Source organism: Cricetulus griseus, chromosome 8 (assembly GCF_003668045.3).
Source record: "Cricetulus griseus strain 17A/GY chromosome 8, alternate assembly CriGri-PICRH-1.0, whole genome shotgun sequence".
Classification (NCBI taxonomy): Eukaryota; Metazoa; Chordata; class Mammalia; order Rodentia; family Cricetidae; genus Cricetulus; species Cricetulus griseus.
In genome coordinates this window covers 57,117,447-57,140,559 of record NC_048601.1, presented here as the reverse complement: position 1 = coordinate 57,140,559, position 23,113 = coordinate 57,117,447, and the positions used below count along the sequence as shown (strand labels likewise).

General features: G+C 50.6%; 1 protein-coding gene across 4 annotated transcripts in view; it reads left to right on the top strand.

The window, feature by feature from the left end:
* Positions 1-23,113, top strand: part of Dysf (dysferlin) — a 199,811-nt gene that overhangs the window by 130,018 nt on the left and 46,680 nt on the right. For all 4 annotated transcript variants that reach the window (XM_027428547.2, XM_027428543.2, XM_027428546.2 and 1 more), the window contains 7 exons: positions 2,048-2,188; positions 2,810-2,839; positions 4,093-4,122; positions 11,682-11,783; positions 11,877-12,038; positions 13,823-13,988; positions 14,317-14,393. In XM_027428547.2, the coding sequence (XP_027284348.1) occupies positions 2,048-2,188; positions 2,810-2,839; positions 4,093-4,122; positions 11,682-11,783; positions 11,877-12,038; positions 13,823-13,988; positions 14,317-14,393 (708 nt within the window). The remainder of the gene's footprint in view (positions 1-2,047; positions 2,189-2,809; positions 2,840-4,092; positions 4,123-11,681; positions 11,784-11,876; positions 12,039-13,822; positions 13,989-14,316; positions 14,394-23,113) is intronic.

The window sequence follows — 23,113 nt, the reverse complement described above, 5'->3', positions numbered from 1 at the left end:
TACCAATGGAGAAACTGAGTTTTAAATTCTGTTTAAGTAACTGCAACAGGTTGTGTTGTGCATGTGGCATAACGGGTGGAGTGTTTGCTTAGCGTGCACAAAGCCCTAGATTTGATCCCTAGCACTGTATAAACTGGGCATCTAGGCATAGTGGTGCATGCCTGTAATCCCAGCATTTGGGAGGTAGAGGCAGGAGGATCAGGAGTTCAAGGTCCTCTTGGCTACATATTAAGTTTGAGGCCAGCCTGGGCTACCTGAGATCTTGCCTAAAAACAAAACAAAACAAAAACAAAAATCTCCCAAATCTGAAGGTGGTTTGATATGATACAGTATGATACAGTACTGTGCAAAATATCTGGGGTGAAGACAAAAACCCTGAAACAGATGTGGGAGGGGAACATAGAAGGACATTCTAGCAAATACAGGGGCTGCTGGAGGACACAGAGAGAGGCCAGAAGTAAGGGAGGCCATGTGGTACCAGACAAATCAAACTAGGTAGAGAGGCCAGGTCTGGGCGGGGTACAGTGGCAAAGAGGAGGGGTTGAAAGCTGTTTCCAGGAAGAGTTGCCATAACTACATGTCAGCAGCCAGGACTGGGGGAGGTGATGCTCTGCAAGGTGCCCACCAGATGATGACAGAGGCTGACAGTGGGTAGTGTGGGTCTGGTTTGGGGATTCTGACCTGGGAGTTCTACAGGAAGCTGAGTTCAAGGACAGGGGGCAACTGGATGGAATGTCATTGGGACCTCAAAGGGAAGGAAGGGGGAGTACATGTTGTGGTGCTTGTGGGGCAGGAGGAGAAGGGAAGCAGGGGGCTGGGAGGCTCTGGATTAGTACCAGGCAAGCTAGTAGGTTCCCTGGCTGAGCCAGAGCTCTTTGCAGGCCTGTTCACCCACACCCAGCCATGGGAACTCTAGAAATGTCTTCTGAGATGTGCCTTTCCCCTCCATCTCACTGCCACTCCTTACTCAGGCCAGGGCCTCTTTGACCTGTCCTTGGCTAGCCAGCCAGAAACTCTTTCAGAAGAATCTTCTGGAAATGTTGCTCCAAGCTACACCTCTCATGCTCGCCAGGCAAGGGAGAACGATGGCCTGTTTTGGGGTAGTGGTAGCTCCAGGGCTGAGCTGGAGTTGTGCCCATTGGGAATCTGCCAGTCCTACCCCTCTGCAGAACTCAGCAGCTAAAGGGCCCATACATGGCCCCGAGAAGCTCCAGACCCTTTCTAGTGCTGTGGTTACTGTCCATTCTGAGTGATGATTCTGGATTGTCACTCACCAATGTGGCATGTGTGCTGGAGCTGGTAGCCATTCCAGGATGGTTCATAGAGATGCTGAGGCCCTCCTGTAGTATAGTGTCAGAATAGTCAGGGCTGTCTCCCAGCTCTTCTCCTGGGCTGAGGGTATGTGATGCCCACAGCACCATCTGGGTGAGACCTGGCTTTGCTGACTGCCTTGTGAGCTATGGGTGACGGTCTGCTGTGACTGAGGTGAGCATGGAAGGAGGCTGAGGAGAACTGGTGTTCAATCACTGAGGGAGATGGACCTGTCATGTGGGCAGCAGGGGTGAAGTAGGAAGCCAGGCTCAAGACTTAGGAGGTAAAGACATCACTTTAGTAAGACTCACTTGGGTAAGCAAGATCACATTTTTTTTTTTCATCTGAGAAAATGGGGGAAGTCAGGGGTGAAACAGTTAAGTGATATGAGGGTCCCTGACATGTCAAACAACAAGGGTGTTAAGGAAGTGTAGGCAGACTGTTTCTCCTGGGTCTCTGATGGACTCGGGGATGATTAAGTAAAAGCATGGGGAATGCTAGTTGGATATACAGAAGGACTTCCACAACTGTTGTGGGAATTCCATCCTAGTACAGCGAGGGTGCTAATATCTTGTCCTCACAGTTCGCCTAAGAGGGCAATGCTTGGCATTCTGCATTAGAGGCTACCCTGACTTCTGGGGCCCTCTCTAGCCCCCAAGGTAGGATGTAGGCCTAGTTTCTTGGGGTCGGGTGGGGGGATGATGACACTGACTCTTCTTTTTCTATACTGGTCTAGGGTGCTGACGAGTTTATGGGTCGCTGTATCTGTCAGCCCAGCCTAGAACGGATGCCCCGACTGGCCTGGTTCCCACTGACCAGAGGCGGCCAGCCTGCGGGTGAGCTGCTGGCAGCGTTTGAGCTGATCCAGAGAGAGAAGGTAAGGCTGGCCACTGTCCAGGCCTGGGAGGCCCAGCTGGGGCCTGGCCAATGGTGGCGGGGCTGTCCACATGCTGAACTCAGTAAGGACTGGGATGGCTCCTCTGACGTCAGCCCTCCTACTGACACCCACACAGCTACCCTTCCTGATCTCCAAGTCCAGACACAATCCACTTGAGGGCAGAATATTGGCTTCTAGATGACTGAGTCCTCTGGCCATTAGCAATTTTTCTTCCCGGGTCATTCCCTGTCATGTTTTCCAGGAGCCAGTGTAGTTGGGGTAACGGCCCTCAAGTGTGTGAATGGGTACTGGAGGTAGGCTGTGTCATGGCCTGGCTCTGGACCTTGCAACCAGGGCCCTACTGTTAAATGCCAGGCTGTTCTGAGTTCTGTCCTCGGGCTTGCCATGGCTTCCACATGAACCTTTTTTGCTAACTGCTCCTGTGGCAGCTCTGGGTAAGGTGTCTGGAGGACATAGACTACTGCCCCTTCACCTCGGGACAGCCTATACCCATGGCCTGTTGCTACTTGACACAGTCTATGGGTGTTGGCCCAGGGTAGAAATGAGGGGTCTGGGATGGTCGATGAGCAGGTGAACAACACCCTCTTTTCTCTACTCTAGCCAGCAATCCACCATATTCCTGGCTTTGAGGTAAGTTTTGTTTGTATGTTTCTCTCCAGTCTCCCTACCTTTGCAGACCTCTCTAGGCTTGGGAGGGCAGCTAGCAAGTCCCTCCTTAGCCTACCTGAGGGCCCAGGAAGCTCCTTCAGGCAGAAGATGGCTCAGTGTGGCCCCAGGGCCTCTGACCAGGGGCTGAAGTTCTCATCTTACTCAGCGGCTCCATAACCAGCATAGACACCACCTGCTTGGAGATAGCTCAGCATTTTGAGTTCCAAACTGCAAAGATCCCAGAGCTGTCCATCCCAGTGCTCTGGGTTGGGCTTGGCAGTAGACTCACCATGGTGGATTTAACATTTACAGGAGTACAGGTTTGACCACCACCTCTGGGGGTGCAATTCAGGCTTAGGGTCTTCTGATACTGCCTAAGGCTTTTAACTTGCATCCCAGGCTGAGGATCAGAAAGTGTATTTGGGAGGAGCCCAGTATTGTTAGAAATGCCAATTTCTGGGTCCACTTCCCTCCAGGCAGGCTCTCAGGGTGGAGGCTCCGCATTCTGGACTTCATCCACCCACATGAAGCTTCAGATGCCCAGGGAGTTTCAGAATGTCAGCTAGCTCAGTTGGCCTAGCTCATTCCTCCCATGTGACCCCTTCCTCTCCTCTGCTGGCAATGTCCCCTTGGTCTTCTTCCTGTCCCCCTCTCTCTCCTTTTCCTGGAGGTCCCAGTAGAAAACCTCTGTCGAGCCTCAGACTTGTTTTATTCATTGTTCCATTTTAGATCAGGCTCAGCAGGAGCTGCTTGGGCTGTGGGGAGGAACACACTGGGACTGATGGTTGTAGCCACACAAGCCCTTCCCACACCCTTTGCTTCTCCCTGCCCTTCTCCTGCCAGTCTTTTCCCTTGTCCTGGTAGAAGTGGGGCCCTCAGCTCTTCTAGTCCCTGGGGGTTCTATGTAGCTTTCCCAAGGCTCCCCAAGTCTACAATATAGATCTATAGCTTTGCTTGAGGCCTAACTTCTTCCTGGGGCTGCTACACAGGGTCCCACTAGTCTGATGTTCTCTCTCTCTGGCCACTTCTGGAGAGGATCAGACTTTCTCACAGCTCGTTGTCCCTTCTTCATATGGAAGCACCTAAAGGGTGTGGCGAAGAAGCTGGCATACTCACCCATGGTGGGAGGACTTTCTGTGGGTGCCATCTCTATCCCAGCCAGTGCTTCTGGTTACTAATGGAGACCCTTTGCTTTCCTGGTTCTTCCACTGTCTCCCGGATGTGGCCCATCCCAGATGCATGAAACGTCAAGGATACTGGATGAGGTGAGCTGAATCCAAGGATGGAGGAGGTGGTAGACCTGGAGGGAGGGAGATAAAGGCCAGCCTTCTAAGCTGCTGTCACAGGGTGCCTGGTCTGGATTTTAGTCCTTATGCTCAGAGTGGAGCCACAGCTGCCTGGGGTACATCCTGTGAAGTCATTCTAGCTCCAGAGGCTTGATGCCCTTAGTAGTTCAGACATATACAGATCACTTGAATGACAATACTGAGTTTTGTCTGGTTGAGTACCAGATGGCATATTTTCAAGCATAAAATGTTGGATATGTACCAGAGTAGCCAAGGAAACCTTTCTGGTGGTGGAGGCAGTGTTAGGAGTCTGACAAAGCACTGAAGAAGGTGGGAGGCACATATCTTTGGTCCAAGGGGCCTAGGTACAGTGTGAAGATGGATGGGGAGGAGAGCCCTGGGCAGAGGCCAAGCAGGAAAAGGCCATCCATGTCCTCCATCAGGGAGTCAGGGACTCCCTGGGCTGGGTTGAGAGCGGATACCACTTGACATTTTCTGTGCAATTTGGACTTGAAGTGCAGGATCAATCAGGATGTGGGATTGTAGCCCGCCTCCCTTCCCTCACTTCCTTTCACTCCCAGGCAGAGGTGGGGGCCTGCCAGCTGCTGGCCTTCTTCGCGCCTGACAGGCGGCCTCCTGCTTCTGGCGGCCATGCGGAGAGACTGCCGATTTGGAAGGCAACATAGAACCCTAGCCAAAACCCACAGCCTGTGCTGAAGAGGACCCAGCCTAGGGATGAGTTATGACAGGCTCAGAATCCTTCATGACCGATGTGTCATATGGAATAGCGAGGGCTCGGACTCAGGGCGAGGATACGGCTGTGGCCTGGCTGCCATGAAGCAAATCAAAACTGCAGTTTGGGGCCAAACTCTGAAGGGTTGAGCATCAGGGCTGTCCAGGCCTCCTGCCGAGACTTCCTGTGGTCAGCAAGGCCAGAGGACAGTGATCCTTGGGAGTTTTCTGCATACAGACAGGACCAGCCCAGCAGGTTCAAAGGTTCGAGGCCCAGAGAGGGGACCCATCCTATAAGATGACCTTGTGGTACCCCTTATCCCAGAGGGTGCCAGTGTAACCCTTGGCCCTGAGTTCAGCACACTTCCCCTGACTGAAGGCCGAGTCTCCTGCCAAGAACTTGGGGCTTACTCAGTTTTAAGGCTCCCCAGAGCCGAGAGAAAACAGGTCATTCTCCTTGCTGTTCTGCTCCTGCACAAAGCCCGCTGACCCAGCAGAGGGTTTTCTGTCTTTTTTTGTGTGTGGTGCCCCAGCACCTGCTTGTGTCCCTTGCTAATTTCCCTTGGGCTCCCAGTCCAGTCCCTGTGCCCAGTCCCCTGGGAACAGAGCAGGAGCAGGAGTGTGGTGGTTGGTGCTCTCATGCAGGGCATATAAGCTGTAAAGCTGGAAGAGAGAATGGGAAAGATAATGGGAACGGGACAGTTGTGGTTGCGGGGCCTGCTGGAGCTGGGCCAAAAGGACCAGGGAGACAGTGTCTCAAGATTGGTGAAGTCCAGGAGTACCCAACTGCTAGCACAGCTAGGTGGAGAGCCACACATGCCCCCATGGTGCTGAAGGGCCTCTAAGTGAGCCATGGGGCTGGCTGCCCATGAGAACGGTTTCTGGAGCAGGGCAGAGGATGGATCCCTGGAAGAGGGGACACTGAGCTAACATTTGAAGCAAGGGAGTAGCAGGAAGGTTTTGGAGGCAGTGCCTTGGGCTGGAGACCCCGTGCTGTAGGGACACTGCAGTAGCAACAACAGCCTCTCGCAGGCTCTCTGCCACGGGAACACTGCTCTGTGGGGCTCTAAGTGGGGGAAACCAGGCTGCCTTGCTTGCTGGGGGCTTTACAGTGTGCAGAGACCTGAGCCCTTGTGGAAAGCTGACAGTGGTGTCTTTGGCCTTCGTCCTCTCTCGTTTTTTGAGCTTTGTCCCATCGTCCTTGTCTCATCATTCCTCTGTGCCCTCCTTGGCCTATCTTCCTTCCCATCTCTTCTGAGCCCCTCCCCTCTTTTTTTTTTTTTTTTGGTCTTGAGAACAAAGGCAGTTCCGGCTGCCAAGGGGAATGAGTTCAAAGAAACTGCAATTTTAGATTTCCTGAGAACTGGCGAGTATGCATGTGCAGTGCGCATGGGCATGTTGGTGGGAACACGCATGCACACTCATGGCAGGCAAACACGCATGCACACTCATGGCAGGCAAACACGCATGCACGCACACATGGCAGGCAAACACGCATGCACGCACACATGGCAGGCAAACACGCATGTGCACACTCATGGCAGGCAAACACGCATGCACACACACATGGCAGGCAAACACGCATGTGCACACTCATGGCAGGCAAACACGCATGTGCACACACATGGCAGGCAAGGTGCTGGGGGCTTCTTACTAGTGGGGATCTGAGAACTGGGAACATGTGTAGAGGAAGATCTTCCCCAGAACCTGGGGGATTTGACTGCTCAAAGGACATGGTTAGTTGTCTCTCTTCTCTTTTGCGCTGAGGTAAAGGATGCCCTGGTAGAGGGCAGCATATGCTTCTTGGCTGCTTGTAATACCAGCATGGTGGTCCAACTACTCACCCTAGACACCTTCCCAAATCTAGGAGGTGGCAGGATATACAGCTTACTCTGAGACCTACCCCAGGTTTGTTCCTGCACCCCAGCATCCACTAGAAGGAAACATTTGGTGTTTTGCAATCAGGAAAATAAGCCCAGTGCCCCCCATCCCTTTCCTCCTCCCCCAAGGCCTTAATTTGAAACACTATTTCCCTGGGAAGTGTAATTAGACCAGCATGTTGTTCCTAATGAGCTGGGTGGGGCCGACAGACAATGGAGCCTCCTGCTGCCTGCCTGCCTGCCCTCTGCTTACAGCTCCCCAAGAAACCAGCATGTCTCCCCCTTGCATGAGGTGGGGGTCTGAGGGCTTCAGGGGACAGGGCAGCCCAATTGGCTGCAGAGGAATTTCAACACCTGCACATCAGACTAGTGTGTTGTCACCTAGGACTAGGAGCATATCTGGGTCTTCAGCTCTCTGTGCTGAACTGGCTGGCCGTGGGGACATATGAGCTGAGAATCTAAGGGTGGCTTCTATTGGAAGTCCTTCAATTGTTCCTGGAGATCTGGGTCTGAACTGGTTTGATCACCACCCTGCCCACCTGTGAACTCCACTAGTAGGTGGTCCCAGCTTTGCTCTAGATTCAGAGCAGGCACAGGAATTCGGTTAATATGGCTATCCCTGACCAGGCTAATAAGGTATTGGCTTGTCCTTGGGGCCTGGAGTGGTCAGTCCCTGTCACTTGTGAGACAGCCAATCAGACACCTTGGCTGCCTTTGACATTTGCCCCCTTCCCTTTCCTGGCAGTGCAGGTATGCTGCCCAGTTTTGATAAGGACAGTATCCATATAACTTTGGGCTACCTAGGTGGGCTGGACCAAGAGGAAATTGATGCTTACTTAGGAGCTGGCAATATGGCTCAAGTTCACTTTTACCTCCTGAGATGAACAAAGGACAGTTAGGTTCACTGGAACTGTGTGAGGTGTGTGTGTGTGTGTGTGTGTGTGTGTGTGTGTGTGTGTGTGTGTGTGTGTGTGTGTTTTACAGGAGTTATTTAGGTTTAATAGATGTCAGAGGGCAGGGCTATAAGAAGTTTCTGGAGTGTTTGGAGGAATTGAGGGAGAGTTTGACTTAGGCCCCGAAGACTGCCAAGTCCCAGAAGGTAGTGAAGGCGGCCGGTCCAGCAGTGAGCAGGAACAGATAGCAAGGGCTCAGGGAGGACCTGAGGGTGATGGCAGAGCAGGCAAGGAGAGCCACTTCTTTACTCCCTCCTATCCCCTTCAATCCTTCCCTTACACCAGTTATCTTTTCACAGTCCTTGCTTATTAATCAGAGTTGCTGGTTACCTAGGGACAAACAGAGAAGTGGCATAGGGTGATTGATGTGTCTTTTAGTGTTACCAAGGTCGGGGTGGACAGAGGCTATGGGAACCATAGAGACATTGGAATAGAATACACTTAAGGCATCAAGGAAGAGTTAAATGGCATATAGAGTCGGAGCGGGAAGTGGCCAGATGAAGAGGGACAGTATTCCAGATGGATGGATGGTGAGTGCCGAGTCCCGAGGCTAAAGAGAACACCGCACCTCCATTTAAGAAGGGCAGGGATTGAGTATATTCCAGATTTGGGGTCCTGAAGGAAAAGTCATGTGGTGAGACAAGTCAGCAGTGGTTGGAAGATGAGAGGTTTGGGGGCCTCTTCAGGTTTTGTAAGGGTCTCAGGTGCTGGGTCACTTGATTGATACATCCTGCCTGCATGCCCACAGAGTGGAATAGGTGTTGTTAGTTGAGGATGTGTGTGAAGCCAGAAGCAAGGAGACCACAGAGAGGGTCACTGGATATCTTGACAGGAGAAAGAAAACATGTGGATGGGCGGGAAGAAGTGGAAGAGGGGGAGGGGGCTAATGGCTTAGGAGGGACACAAGGAACAGAAAGCCTATGAGGTATAGAAGATTGGCTTTGCAGGGCTGAGGGTGGCCTGGGAGGCTCACCCTTGAGAGGGGGAGGGAACTGAGTAGGCAGGTGGCTGTAGAAGAGACACGGAGTTCAGCTGGCAGGTGCTGACAAGGGGTGGGAGAGGTGAGAATCCACAGGTGGCCTTGGGCTGAATGTTGACTTGGGAGAGAAGTTTCCAGAGAAGAGGCACTGGAGCAGAATCAGAGGGTGGAGAGGAGCATGGAGGCGGGGGAGGACTCAGAGAAAGTGTGGATGGGGTGGAGATCCCTGGGGTGGAAAGACACCTGCAAGCAACGGTGAAGGACTGGAAGGAGGGGGTGAGATGGGGTCAGGGACCTAGGGAGCACTAAGGACTGGGTACACAGTTGCTGAGTTGTGTGGCAGTTGTACTGGAGGACAGAGGACCAGGATGGTGTCTTGTGGGCTGTGGGGAGAAGGCCATTAAGAGAGGGGGCCTGAGGAACTGTAGCCAAATGGCAGAGGGCAGGAATGTTGTGGGAGGCCTGGGGACAGTACGGGGGACAGAGGCAGTGTTGGGATGAGCGTGGTGGCCTCACACTAAGGAAGTGGTCCCTGGATGTCCACTAACCCCTGTCTCTGCTTCTCTTCTCCTGCTCCCATTGCCTGGGTCCACAGCTGTGTGCTCCTGCCTTCTTCCTGCAGGGCCTCCTCCAGACGGTACAGCATTTCACCTGCTTGGGCCCCCTTGCCGACATCCTACTCAGAGAGTGGGCCCCCACCGCAGGGAGTCTGGTTCTCAGGCCCTACAGCAGACATCATCACAGGGCTTGGGGGAACTAGAGGCAAGGTGCACCATAGACAGCCTACAGACAGCTGATAGATAGGTTTTCTTTGGTGATTGTCAAAGAAATGGGTGAGGAAAATTGTTTTTTGGCCTCCTCATTTGGCAAAGCTTGGAGTCCAACACTTCCTGTTGCCACCCCGCCAATACTTTGGTCCTGCAGTGGACTGGGCATCAGCCATGAGAGGTTAGGAAAGAATATGCCATAAAGCTTTACTCTTAAAATAGGCCACCCCCGCTGCATAGACACCTGTAGCTGGTGGCAGATGTTATAGTGTGACTCCAGGTTCTGTTAGCAGCCCAGCTTCTACAGTGGCTGCACAGACTGTCTGGGGCACCTGTCCTAGACTCTGTGGTGGGCACAGTTCCCCTGCATGTGTGTATTGTGGCAGATCTGTCCATCGGTTACCCCTCCTGTATCATGGCATCCACTGTGGGCTAGGAGTAAACTAGCCAGTTTCTACCTTTGTCCTAGTGATGGAAGGGCAGTGATAAAGCCAATGTTGTTCTAAGAGATGCTTCTGGCAGCCCAGCTCTCCTCAAGTGACCCCTAGAAGAGCAATCTGAACACCAGTGGTAATAGCCATGGCACCGACAACAATGGCATCCGTAATTACAGTCACACCATTTATTAAGTGCCTTCTGGTGCCAGATACCCATCTTGTTGGTCTTCTCATTTAATTCTCAGAGTAAATTTGTTGAGCATCTTGTTATTCCTTCATTATAAGGACACTGAGTCACTGGTGCTGAGTAATCTGCCCAGGACCACACAGCTAGGGAGGAACAAAGTTGGCATTGGAGTCCAGGGCTGTCTGATCCTGGACCTGAGGTCCTCACTGCCAGGGGTCAGGATGGCGTGGCATCATCAGTGGGCCACTGGGCAAGAGGTGGCTGCAGTTACTGTGAAATTTGATATAGGTGGGAGGAAGCTGCTTTTTTTCTCTGCTCCTGCCGCTTGTCACCCATGCTAGCAATTGTCTGTCAATATACCATTCTTTCTGAAGCAAGACTGTTGGCGAATAAGTCAGGTGGCCACAATGCTTATTAAAGCACAGCCTGTTTGATAATAGTTAATCTTTGTAACATCAAGACCACCATGTATGGCTGTGCTGTCTGGGAACCCCACAAGGATGGTGCATCTAAGGAGGTACAATTTCTAGCATAACCTGTGTTTGTGTTTATTATAAAGGTTTCCCACTAGGTGGCAGTGAAGCGTCTTGACCTAATAAAGTTATAAAATTTAATTTCCTGACATGGAGTCAAAAGTCTTAAGAACAGGGCATTTTACTCTAATTGGCCTAGTGGTGCCACTGAGTGTTTACTGATGCAGACACTCTTCAAGGTGTATGGCATGAGCTTCTCGGCTCTCACACTAGTGACTGCCTACAGACTAGCTTCTACTAACTAGAGCTTGTACCAAGAGGCTGAGTGACAGAAAGGTGAGGTAACCTTTCTAACCTTGAGGATGGTGGCACTAGTGTTCACACCCAGAGCTGCCATGCTAGGAGCCCATAAACCTGAGATCACACCTCTCTCTATTGTCTTGTCCTACCCAACTCCTTTGGGAAACCCCTGAGCAGGCCAGCATCACGCCCCACATGCCTCACTCATTTCTGGTCTGTGTTGTTGAGGGAGACTCCTCTGGAGTGCTGATGATGGTGGCCTTACAGCCCATGTCTTATCAGGACAGCAGCCACACATCCCTGTGTCTCATTTGCCTTGCTTTGTTCTTCCTGGTTTCCTATGAGCATGCTCTGTTCTCGTTGATATGATAATAGGGTTGGGGGTTGGAGGGTGTCTGGTTAGAAACAGGTTGCATCTCAGCTGGTGGGCGGGAGAACAAGCATGGAGGGAAGTGACTGAAGTAGGTGGGCCAGGATGGAGCAGGAGGGCATGCATGCTCATGTCAGCACATGAGTGCATTCATATGTGAGCACACATGTATGTGCTATAGAGGGGGAGACATGGGTGTCTCACTGGTGCTCTGGAGCCTGGGAGGACACAGCCTTGACCTTGTGCAAAGATGTGTGCATTCTGATCCTGCTCAGGACAGGGCTGCCCAGCTGAGGCTGACCCAGCACCCTCACTTTTCTTGCCTGTTTGCCCTCAAGTTCTGTTTTCTCTATTCTTGGGTCTCTCAATGCATGCCATTGCTTTCTGCCTGCCTTTCCTTACTAATCCTACTGCCTTGGCCTTCCCCCACTGTGGTTTTCTGCCTTGCTGTCCCCTGCAGACGGAGGACACAGACTTGCCTTACCCACCACCCCAGAGGGAGGCCAACATCTACATGGTCCCTCAGAATATCAAGCCAGCCCTGCAGCGCACAGCCATCGAGGTGAGCCTGACTGTGGGGCAGGGGCTGCCAGGCTGGCCTCCCCATTTCCTGCTCCAGCCTTGCTCAGCTGTTCTCCCCTTTCTCTGTCCCCAGATCCTGGCCTGGGGCCTGAGGAACATGAAGAGCTATCAGATGGCCAGCATCTCTTCCCCCAGCCTCGTGGTGGAGTGTGGTGGCCAGACAGTGCAGTCCTGTGTCATCAGAAACCTTCGGAAGAACCCTAACTTTGATGTCTGTACCCTGTTCATGGAAGTGGTGAGCTCTTCCTCCCCACTGTTCCCTTCCAGAGCCCTGAGGGATAGAGTAACCTCATGATCCCAGCAACCCTGGGGTTCAGCTCCAGTTCTCAGAAGGGCCCAGGTGTAGGTGTGTGTGTGTGTGTGTGTGTGTGTGTGTGTGTGTGTGTGTGTGTATCCTGTCATCTCTACAGCATCACTGTGAATACAGAAATTACTTCTTGCCCCATCGAAGGTTTTTGTCTTTTGTGCAGCACATATGGCTACCTCCCCCTCCTACCTGATCCTGGGTCAGTAGAAGCCTTGGGAGCCATTTTAAGTCTATTTCCTTTTGGGAAGGCTTTCATTGCCAGGGTCTCCTCCCAGAGACCCTTCAGGGCTGGCCTTCAGCCATTCTTCCCAAGTTTCCCTGCCTGTTTCTTTGCTAGCTTGAGCCCTGCAAAGAAACCTTCAACATCTAGTCCCAGCTTCCTAGTTCTGGTCCCTCAGTTCCCTGTTCCCAGGCCATTGGGCCCTCAGCTCTCAGCCCTATCTCAGCCCTCAGTTCCCTATCCCCACACTTTCAGGTCCTGGCCTCCAACCCCCAGCTTCTCAGGCCCTAGCCCTTGGTCCCCTAGTTCTCAGTTTTCAGCCTCCAGCTCTCCAGACCCTGGTCCCCAAGTCTTTAGTCTTGTAGCTCTTGGGTCCCCAACCATCAACACCCAGTCCCTGGCCCTTGGCTTTCCGGCCTTTGATATCCCAGGCACCGATCTCCATTCCTCAGCTCCCAGCCCCTGATCAGAGCCTTGAGGCCTCCACCTCCATTTCTCCAGTCTCTGGTCCCACAGTGTTCATCCCCATGTCCTCAGTGCCCCAGCCCCTGAGTCCTCAGCCTTGCCTCCCAGTTCACAGCATCCCAGCCCTTGACCCACCAGCTCTCAGCCCCCATAGCCCTCAAACCTGATCCCCATGGTGTCCCAGTGCATGGTCTCCCAACCGCTATCCTCACTGGCCTTCTAGCTTCTGGCCTCTCAGCCCCCACTCCCACCCCTATAGATCTTAGCTCCAAACCTCCCTTCCTTGGCAGTCCTCTGCCTTTGGTCCTTGACTCTCAACCCCTGGCCTTCCAGTCCTCAGACTCAACCCCCAGCCCTGAGCCCTGAACCCTGAGTCTCCCATCCCTCAGCCCTCTAGTCCTCAGCCCCCAACATCTCCAGCTCCCTGGGCTGCCTGGGCCCAGTGGCCGATGTAAGTCAAGTCTGAGAAAATAAAATAGTTTGCAAGATGAAAGCACAATAGAAATTCCAGGCCCAGTGGCTGTCAACAGGAGCCTTCTCTTGGCTCAGCTAAGACGCCACTGAAGGAGTGCATATAAATTATTTCAAGTTGTGTTCAAAGTACTTTTGGGGTGTGGGGGAAGAATCTAGGTCTGCAAGCCAACTCCTGAGTATCCACTTGGGGGGGGACTGTCTGTAAGAAATGCTGAGCTGCAGCCTGACTCCCCCCTCACCCCTAAGCAGTGCAGGCTCAGAGAAAATAGACTTGGTCAGACTTCAGGCTGACCTGGGTGTGTTTAGAGGTAAAGCTATGGGAAAGTCAGTCTCCACACATAGCCACCAAGGGCAGACAGAAAGGTGTGGCCTCTGTCCCATTGGCTAGCACTGGCTGTGGGCTACCATTTTGGATTTGGGGCTCTTGGGGACTCAGAGTTACTCTCTGTCCCTTGATCCTCCCCATGAGTACTCTCCCTCCCTTCATCCCCCGAGACTTCCCAGAAATGGGTTTAGGCCCAAGTTTAGAGTGTCCCTCTTCTTCTCTCTCCAGATGTTGCCCAGAGAGGACCTCTATTGCCCCCCTATTGTGATCAAGGTCATTGATAATCGTCAGTTTGGCCGCCGGCCAGTAGTGGGCCAGTGCACCATTCGCTCCCTGGAGAAATTCCTGTGTGACCCATACTCAGCAGAAAGTCCATCCCCACAAGGTGGCCCAGGTAAAGATGGAGAAATGACCTTTGCTGAGCTGCCCAAAGGTGGGGTCTTTCCTTCCTCAGGTTGGCGCATCTGGAACAAGTGATTCTACTTGTTGGTGGGAGGCATGGTTCAAAATAGGGGTGGGGGCGGAGCTGGTTGGGGATACATGGAGGGAGAGGAATAGGAGGTGGAGAATGTGGGAAGATGCAGAGGGATAGAGTCAGGCAAGGGAGGGTCTGGGGCAGAGAGAACCACCTCTGCTAGGGAGAGAGGGGTGCTAAGATTGAGGGCTCTGGTGACAGTCCCTTGGCTGAGTCCTTCATAGGAGTGAACTTGCTTTCCCTGCAGATGATGTGAGCTTACTCAGCCCTGGGGAGGATGTGCTTATTGATATTGATGACAAGGAGCCTCTCATCCCTGTCCAGGTAGGAAGAGTGAGGTGGCAGCTCCCTCCTGCCCCACCCTGCGCTCCTCATCTCCTCTAGCTCCTCCCCTACCCTTCACAACCATATAGCCATTCTACCCACCCCTCTATATCCTGGTGTCTGGTGCTGCCCGATGGAAGGAATGGGTGGGAACTTTCAGTCTGATTGGAGAAGGGATGTGTAGTCCTTAGGATAAGATCTAAACTGTCTTCTGGAAGCATGTGAAGAAAATGGACCATTTACCTTGGGGCTGCATTGAAGGCTTTCTGCCTGAGATCCCTCAGTGAGGAGGAGATGGGAGGGAGTGTCTCTTCTCTGACGGAAGATTGTTCTGTGATCTCATGCTTGGCAGCTCTTTGGAGGTAACTTAGAGAGAACAGGCTGTGTTTAGGACTGTAGTATATCTTGCTTATCCCCCACCTCCAGGACCAAGAAGGAAGCCTACGGCGTATTTTACCCAAAGGAACACTGTTCCTAACTTAGACACTGGATGGACTCTGCATTCCATCCAGTACTTGCCCCAAGAGAGGTGGAGAAAGTCCTACTGTGAACAATGCATGAACGTGCTCAGGCTGTTACCCTCCTCTGTGGCTGTGCATGCTGTTGCTCACACACTTGATGCCTTCTGTGCTCCTAGAGCCTCAGGCTGCCTGAGGCAGAGCCTCGCAGCCTGTTTGACAGTGTCCTATCCTCAGGCTGCAGTGGATAGATGGGGGTGGGGAGGTCCATGGTTGGATGGATAAACACGTGACAATCACTGAGGCTCTGTGCTCTTCAAGCTACCCATTAAATCTTAGCTTTGTACATGAGAGCAAGCCTGAGTGCTGAGATGGCCTCAAGATCCCCAGAGCCCAGCTCGGAAGCATTCTCTGGAAATACTGAGTGCCATTTTCTGCCACCTTCTCAATCTCTTCCTGCTACCTCCAGTGGAGCATCCCCAGCTTTGCTCCTGGAGTCATACTGCTGCAGAGGCAGGAAGTCTTGCTCTATGGTTTCATCAATGCGGAGAAGGTGTCAGAATCCCAAGCCCTTATCTCTTAGCCTCTAACACTCACCAGGGCTCTGCTCTGCCAGCCTGTCTGCCGAGACAACCTTTGCCTTCGTTCTCTTGCTCAGTTTACTATTTGAGACTCAGCTTAAGAATGCTCACCACTTGCGGACTTGGCCAGGATCTTGGCCACTGCATCAGCTCTAAGTTCTGCATGTGTCTCTGGGTCTCAGCATCTTCTCTGGACTAAATGCATGACAGCAGCCAGGGTGCCGTCCTTTTGATGTTCCCAATGCCAGCACAAGGCCTGGTTTAGAGGAGGTATTCAATAATAATCTGTCTAGATGGGTGGGTGGATGACTGAATGCTGAATGGATGGATAGATGGATGGGTAAATGGATGGATGAATGGATAGGTGGATGGCTAGATGGGTGAATAAATTATCGGATAGATAAGAGGATGAGGGATAGATGGATGGCTTCCCAGAAGGATTGCTGCTCTTTGTGTGCTACCTTCAGTGTCCACAAGCTTAGATAAGGAGGGACCATTTGGGCCCTTTTGACTACAAGTGCAGCCAGAGGTAGACAGTGAGAAGACCCAGGCTGGACAGACTTCTTCTGGCCCTGACATGAGGGGCCCAGGGCTGGGCCTGAGCAAGAGTCAGAGCCAGAGATAGGCCTGGGCTCCATGTGAGCACATGGCCACTCTGACTGAAGCAGTGGGCAGAGAGGTGGCTGGCCAGGAGCTGGGCTGCTGGAGGTGTGCCCCACAGGCAAGGCTGGCTTTGTCTAGGTTGGGAGATGGCAGGAGGAAGAGGAGGACAAGAGCAGGAGGAGAAAGAGAGACACCAGCTTGCTTTGATGGGAGAGGCCTGGGTCCCATTCTTACTGAAAATACCATCTGCCAGGAACATACTGTCTTGGTGAGGTGATATGTGTGTTTATATAGGAAGGTTTTTGTTTTTGTTTTTGTTTTTGTTTTTGGTGTGTGTGTTCTGTGTGGGTTTCAGATTGGCTGTTGGTGTGTGTGTGTGTGTGTGTGTGTGTGTGTGTGTGTGTGTTTATGTATGTGGTGTATGTATATGTGTGTGGTGTGCATTCCATGCAGGTTTTAGATTGGCAGCTAGGAGTATGGTGTATATGCACACATAAGGTAGGTGTGTGTGTGTGTGTGTGTGTGTGTGTGTGTGTGTGTGTGTGTGTGTGTGAAAAGGTGGTGTGTGTATATGTGTGTCAGTAAGGTGGTGTATATGTGATAAGATGATGTGTGGTGAGGTTGTTTGTGTGTGTATACATGTGGTGAGGTAGTTTGATTTTGGTAAGCTGGTGTATGCATGTGGTAAGGAGATATGTGTGGTAAAGAGCATACACGTGGTGAGGTAGTATGTGTGTATATGTGGTAAGGGTGGTGTGTGTGTGGTGAAGTGGCGTATGCATGTGGTAATGTGGTGTGTGTGTGTGTGTGTGTGTGTGTGTGTGTGTGTGTGTAGTAAGGTGCTATGCATGTGTGTATGGTATGTGTATTACTGAGGACACAGCTGGCAGGTGGCATGGAGGAGTCCTGAAAAAGTGACAGGGACCTTCTCTCTCATGGTGGGCTGGGGTGTGGGCAGCTCTCAGGCTCAGGCTAATTTGGAGCTCACTGCTCCAGTTATAGTCTTCAGGCTGCCATGAAGGTGGAAACACAGTCCCAAAATTGGAGCAGCAAATTATGGCCACAGCCTGAAGGGGAGCGTGTAATTTCTGCAGCTGCACGGAGCTTTGGCGCTATGTTTAGCTGCATGTGTTCCTTTTGCTCTGGTGACCTGCCTGTCCCCCTCACCTTCTTTAAAAAGGGACACTTTCAAAATAACAGTGAGGCCTCTGAGGGGTCAGAGCAAGAAGGAGAGGGACAGAGCCATCTTTGGCCATGCTGGGGTTGCTGGAGGTATGCACAGTCTATTCTGGAAGGTCCTACTGTACTCCATATTGGACAGCAGCGCTGGCTGGTTGCCATTTAATCTCCCTGACTTCCCAGACTTGGACTCTGGGGCTCCTCAGTGAGGAGAGGGCTGGGAGTCTAACCCCACTCTGGGTCTCAAGAGAGCCTCTGCTCACTTCTGCCCTACACCCGACCTCTCTTCCTGCACAAAGAAGGGAGCCTGGTCAGGGCTTCACCTTTTCAGGTCCTCTTGGAGCCTCTGGATCATTGACGAGGGAGGCTGGTGCTGGTGGCTGCGGATCCCCACTGGCCCCTGGCTTCTCTAACCTCACCTCCCATTCCCCCTGCTGCAGGGCCTGTTTTCTGTCATTACCCTCACCTCCACCCCAGATCTGCTGTGTTTCCTTCTCTCTGCCCCTCTTCCCTGCTTTCACCTACCCGAGCCCTATCCTCTCACACTGGCCTCTTGGCATGGCCTTCAAGCATGTCTGAGGGGCTTCTATCAGACATCAAAGTACGGTCCTAGAGATACCACCTGAGGGTTTATGGTGGGAAGTCATTTCTAGGACAGGCAGCAGGGGTGTGCTGGGAGGCTCCTTCAGCTTCCTTCATGTAGGCCTGGGGAGCCATGTGGTCCCCAGCTTCTGGAGGATGAAAGCTGAGGCTCTTGCTTGGCTACCCTGCCCAGCAGGTATGGGTATGTTAGTGACAGAAGGGGCAAATAAAGGGACTGTGGGGACTGGAAATGTCCCTGGAGCAGGTAGACTTGAGACAGGCAGGGAGAGTGGCTGAGTAGGTGGCACCTGAGCTTGTGGCAGCAAAGGCAATTAGGGAGCAGCAGGAGATCACAGATTTAGACTCTGACTCAGCACTTACTGTTGCTCCAGGTCATTGTGGTTCAGGGAGGGCACGGAACTGTATCCAAGGTCACGTAAATGGTTGGGTCATGGAGCCAGGATTGTCCATACTTTTCACACAGCTGATGCAGAGGGTGCCTGGAGGAAAGTGGGGATAACTGTACTCCTCAGGGCTGGCCAACCTTCCCTATCACAGGTCCTCAAAACTTGCCCTCAAATCCTGTCACTAACTGGCATGTTTAATTTGTAGCTCGCAGATGGGCTGTCAAGCTTGACCCCAACTAACCTGAGGTCTTCTCCGTCCAGTCCTCATGTAGGTATTGCTCAATATTTGTTGGCTTGATTTTCCTTATGAATCTGGGAATAAGAACAAAGGATAAGGAGGAGAGGAGGCATCGCTGGGCATGGTGCACCCATGGAGGGGTGGGGAGAAGGCTCTGGGGTGCAGTCCCATAAGTTTCTACCTCTGATCAATGTCCTGCTCCTCCTGAGCCTTACTTCAGTCCTGGTTACCCATTTGGGCTGGGCTTTGGTGTGGCTTCGAGGGCCAGAGGAAGTAGGCATGTCTCTAGCTTCAACTCTGCCCTTTGGGACTTGGGCCTGAGAAGGCTCTTCAGATGGCAGCAGCTAGCCTTCCCTGTTACTCCCAGCACGCCTGTGGCTGTGGCTGAGGCTGAGGACTCCTGGTGGGTCCTGATGTACCCTGAGGTCTAAGTGGCAGGGCCGGTGTCAGCACTGTGGTGCCCAGTTTCTGATTCTGCTGATCTATGAGGTTCAGGCTTCTTTCTGAATTACCTTTTTTTTGGGAAATACATCTCCATTTGCTGCTAAGACTGTTTAGGCATGCACATGTTTTTAGGTATGTATCTTTTATGTACTTTTATATACTTTGAGTTTTACAATGTTAGGATTATATTGCATCTTCTTATAATCTGCATTACAAAGCTTAAGCATATAGTGTGAATGCTCTTCATATATATATATATATATATATATATATATATATATATATATATATTTAATATGGCTGAATGTCACATGGCCCCTCCAGAAGTGCTAACTACTCATCACTGGACACTTGATTGGTTAATTCTCATGGTTGTTCTCTTTTACATCCTTAGAAAGCTTAGCTTGCTATCTATAGGTCAGGTCATTTAATTTATTCCTAGGTATTTTGTAGCATTTATTACCATTCTCAGTGGAATGTCTTTCTTTTTGTGACTAGAATTCTCAATAGGAAATCCCCCTCCCCCTTTCCCCCTTCTCTCCCCTTCTCTCCTTTCCTCTCTTCTGTGTCAGGAGTTAAGCCCAGGGCCTGCACATGCTAGGCAAGTTCTGTAACTCCGAGCTACACTGCCAGCTCCTACAACAGTCTATGTGTTTAGTCCTAGCATTGTTATTTGGTGTTTATCAAGATGATACTATACATTGCTCTGATAATATAAAGCACAGCAGCCCCAGGTTCCTAAGGTAAACCCAAGCTTTGCTGTCTGTCAAGGGTTCATAGCTTACTCAGGCTGGAACCATCTTCCCCAAGACAAACAGGAGGTCAGCTGGCTGGTTGGACAAGTTGGTTAGACTGGACCTTCAAGCTCCTGCATGTTAAACACCGACAAGCAGACTTCCCACCAGTGTGCATCTCATTTTCCAGTCATCTGACACAAATCGAGCTCCCTTTGGTTCTGGAAGTGATGTATGGAGGACTGTTATCTTTTCACTTAAAACCACACCCAACATGTAGTATCTGTGATCTTTAGCCTTTAGTTTACTAATGTTTGAGGAGAGTGTAATGATGCTACAAAACATCAGAGTGTAGAGTTCTTTGAAAACTTAAGATCTGTCTGTTATCTTCATGCCATTTGTTTGTACCTTTAAAAATAGCTGAAAGAATTAGGTTCAAATTTTATAGGTTTTTTTGGTCATATTTGTGTCATTACATTGTTAGTACAGCTGGCATGAAGAGGGTGGGAGCAGGCATACAGCTTGCTTGCTGGGAGCTGCTGAGGGTATGCAGCTGCAGGCCTACAGCTAGCACTGGCCTTTATGTGGCAGACTGTGGAGGGAGTCTGTCCATCCTGGGCAAGACAAATTCTCTCATCTACCTTTGAGTTAGACTGGCTGATTTTTATTTAGGATTTCTGCACCTTTGCTCCTGTTGCTTTGGGCTGTCTTAATTTGGCTTTGATGCCAGAATTACATGTGTCTTCCACACCTGTTACTACTGCCTCTGCTGTTGAGCAGCCACTGTGGCCTTAGAATTGAATTTTTTTTAAAAAAATTAATTTTATTTTAGAAACAAGCTTATTTTACATATCAGTCCCCCATTCCCTCGCCCTCCCATCCTCCCACGCCCCCCACTGATACCCCCAACCCACTCCCCACCCACTCCCTAAGGAAAGTGAGGCTCTTCACGGGGGACCATCAAAATCCATCACATCACCAGGCGGTGGTGGTACATGCCTTTAATTCCGGCACTGGGAGGCAGAGGCAGGAGGATCTCTGTGAGTTCGAGACCAGCCTGGTCTACAGAGTGAGTGCCAGGACAGCCTCCAAAGCCACAGAGAAACCCTGCCTCAAAAAACCAAACCAAACCAAAACAAAAAAGTCTGTCACATCATTTGGGGGAGGGCCTAGGCCCTCTTTCGTGTATCTGGGCTGCAATAGTATCCCTCCATAGGGAATGGGCTCCCAAAGTCCATTTGTGCTCTAGGGATAAACATTGGCTCCACTGTTAGAGGACCCATAGACTGCCCAGGCCTCCTAGCTGGCACCCACATTCAGAGGGCTTGGTTCAGTCCAATGCTGGTTCCCCAGCTTTACGACTATGGTCTCTGTGCTCTCACTAGGTCATGTCAACTGTTTCTGCGGGTTTCTCCAGCATTGTCTTGGTTCCTTTGCTCATCCCTCCTCCCTCTCCATAACTGGATTCCAGGAGTATGGCTCAGTGTTTAGCTGTGGGTGCCTGCTTCTGCTTCAATCAGCTACTGGATGAAAGCTCTAGGAATGGCAACCAAGGTAGTCATCAATCTCATAGGGGAAGGGCCTCAAAGGCAGCCTCTCTCCCACTGCCTTGATTCTTAGTTGGGGTCATCCCTGTGGATCTCCAAACATTTCCCCAGTGCCAGACCTCTCTCCAAACCTATACTGGCTCCCTCTATCAAGGCATCTCCTTTCTTGCTCTCCTCTATTCCTCCCCTGTCTCAGTCCTTCTAATCTCTCCTGTTCTCCTCCCCCCTCCCCTTCTCCCCCTCTCCCCTTCCCACCTCCCTCCTCTCTCTCCCCTTTGCTCAGGGGTTCTTGGAGTTTTTCTCTTGGGGTCCTCCTTGTTTCCTAGTTTCTCTGGTGGTATGGATTGTAGGCTGGTAGTCTTTTGCTCTATGTCTAATATCCATATATGAGTGAGTACATAACCTGCTTGTCTTTCTGTGATTGGGTTACCTCACTCAGGAAGTTTTCTTCTAGTTCCATCCATTTGCCTGTAAATTTCAAGATTTCATTGTTTTTTTCTGCTGAGTAGTACTCCATTGTGTAAATGTACCACATTTTCTCCATCCATTCTTCGGTTGAGGGCATCTAGGTTGCTTGCAGGTTCTGGCTATTACAAATAGTGCTACTATGAACATAGTTGAACATATGTCCTTGTTGTATGGACGTGCATTCTTGGGGTAAATGCCCAAGAGTGGAATTGCTGGATCTTGAGGTAGACTGATTTCCATTTTCCTGAGAAACTACCATACTGCTTTCCAAAGTGGTTGTACATGTTTGCACTCCCACCAGCAATGGAGGAGTGCTCCTCTTTCTCCACATCCTCTCCAGCATAGACTGTCATTGATATTGACTTTTTAAATCTCTCTGTCTCTTTCTCTCTCTGAGTGTGTGTGCATGATTACGTTATAGGCTAGATCTGCATATGAAGGAGAACATGCATTTTTTTCTTGTTCTAAGCTTGAATCACCTCGCTTGATACTAGACTTTTCAGATGGATCCATTTTCCTGAAAGTGATTTTGTTTTTCTTTGTAGCCAAATGAAACTCCATCATATAGATGTTCCACACTGTCATTACCTGCTCATCTGTTGATGCATATTTAGGCTGGCTCTGTTCCTTGTTCTTTAGAGGTGCATTTTCCAGTTAGTTGTTATTCATATGTAATTCTCCTGACTCAAGTGTTCTGAGTTTTAGCCAGTTATATAATTTGCAATGAATTACTTTTGCTTCTTTTGTTTGTGTTTTTTGTCTTTATTGTTTCCTTTTCCTGCCTTATTGCAATGGCTAGGACCTCTAGGTTGGTGTTTTATGTGATAGATTATTGAAAGTATTTTTTTCTGTTCCTATTTTTTTAATGAATGCTTTTGGCTCATCAAGGAGTATGGAACTTAAGAGCTGAATGACAACTCAATAGTTAGTATCTGTTATCAGAAATGCTGTTGCTTCTCAAGCATCTGTTGAAATGGTCATGTGATTTCTCTTTTTTTTTCTGTTCATGTTAATCACTTTCACTTATTTTCCTTTACTGAAACAGTTTCACTTGTCTGAAACAAAACAACCTGGTCATGACATATTTTCTTGACATATTCTATCTGCAGATATTTAGTTCTGTGTGTCTTTGGTTCTTTCTTTTTTTCTTACGTAGCCCTGGCTCTCCTGGACTCACAGCAATCTGCCTGCTTCTGTTTCCTGAGTGCTGGGCCCCAAGGCATGTGCATGGTCCCAAGATTTCTTTTCTGGCCTCAGTTTAGGTGAATGATAACTGCTTGGGATGTCTTCCCTTATGCTCTCCAGCTTCAGTGTCTAGGTAATAGTCATCTTATAAGTAGTTTTTGTGAGAGTGAACTTTCTCTGGTCTCTAAGAAGACAGAGTAAGCCTGGCATCGTCATTGCTTGTGTTTGGCAAATTCACTTGTAAAGCTGTCTAGACTTAGCATTCTTCTTGGGATATTTTAAAGTGCTTTTGTG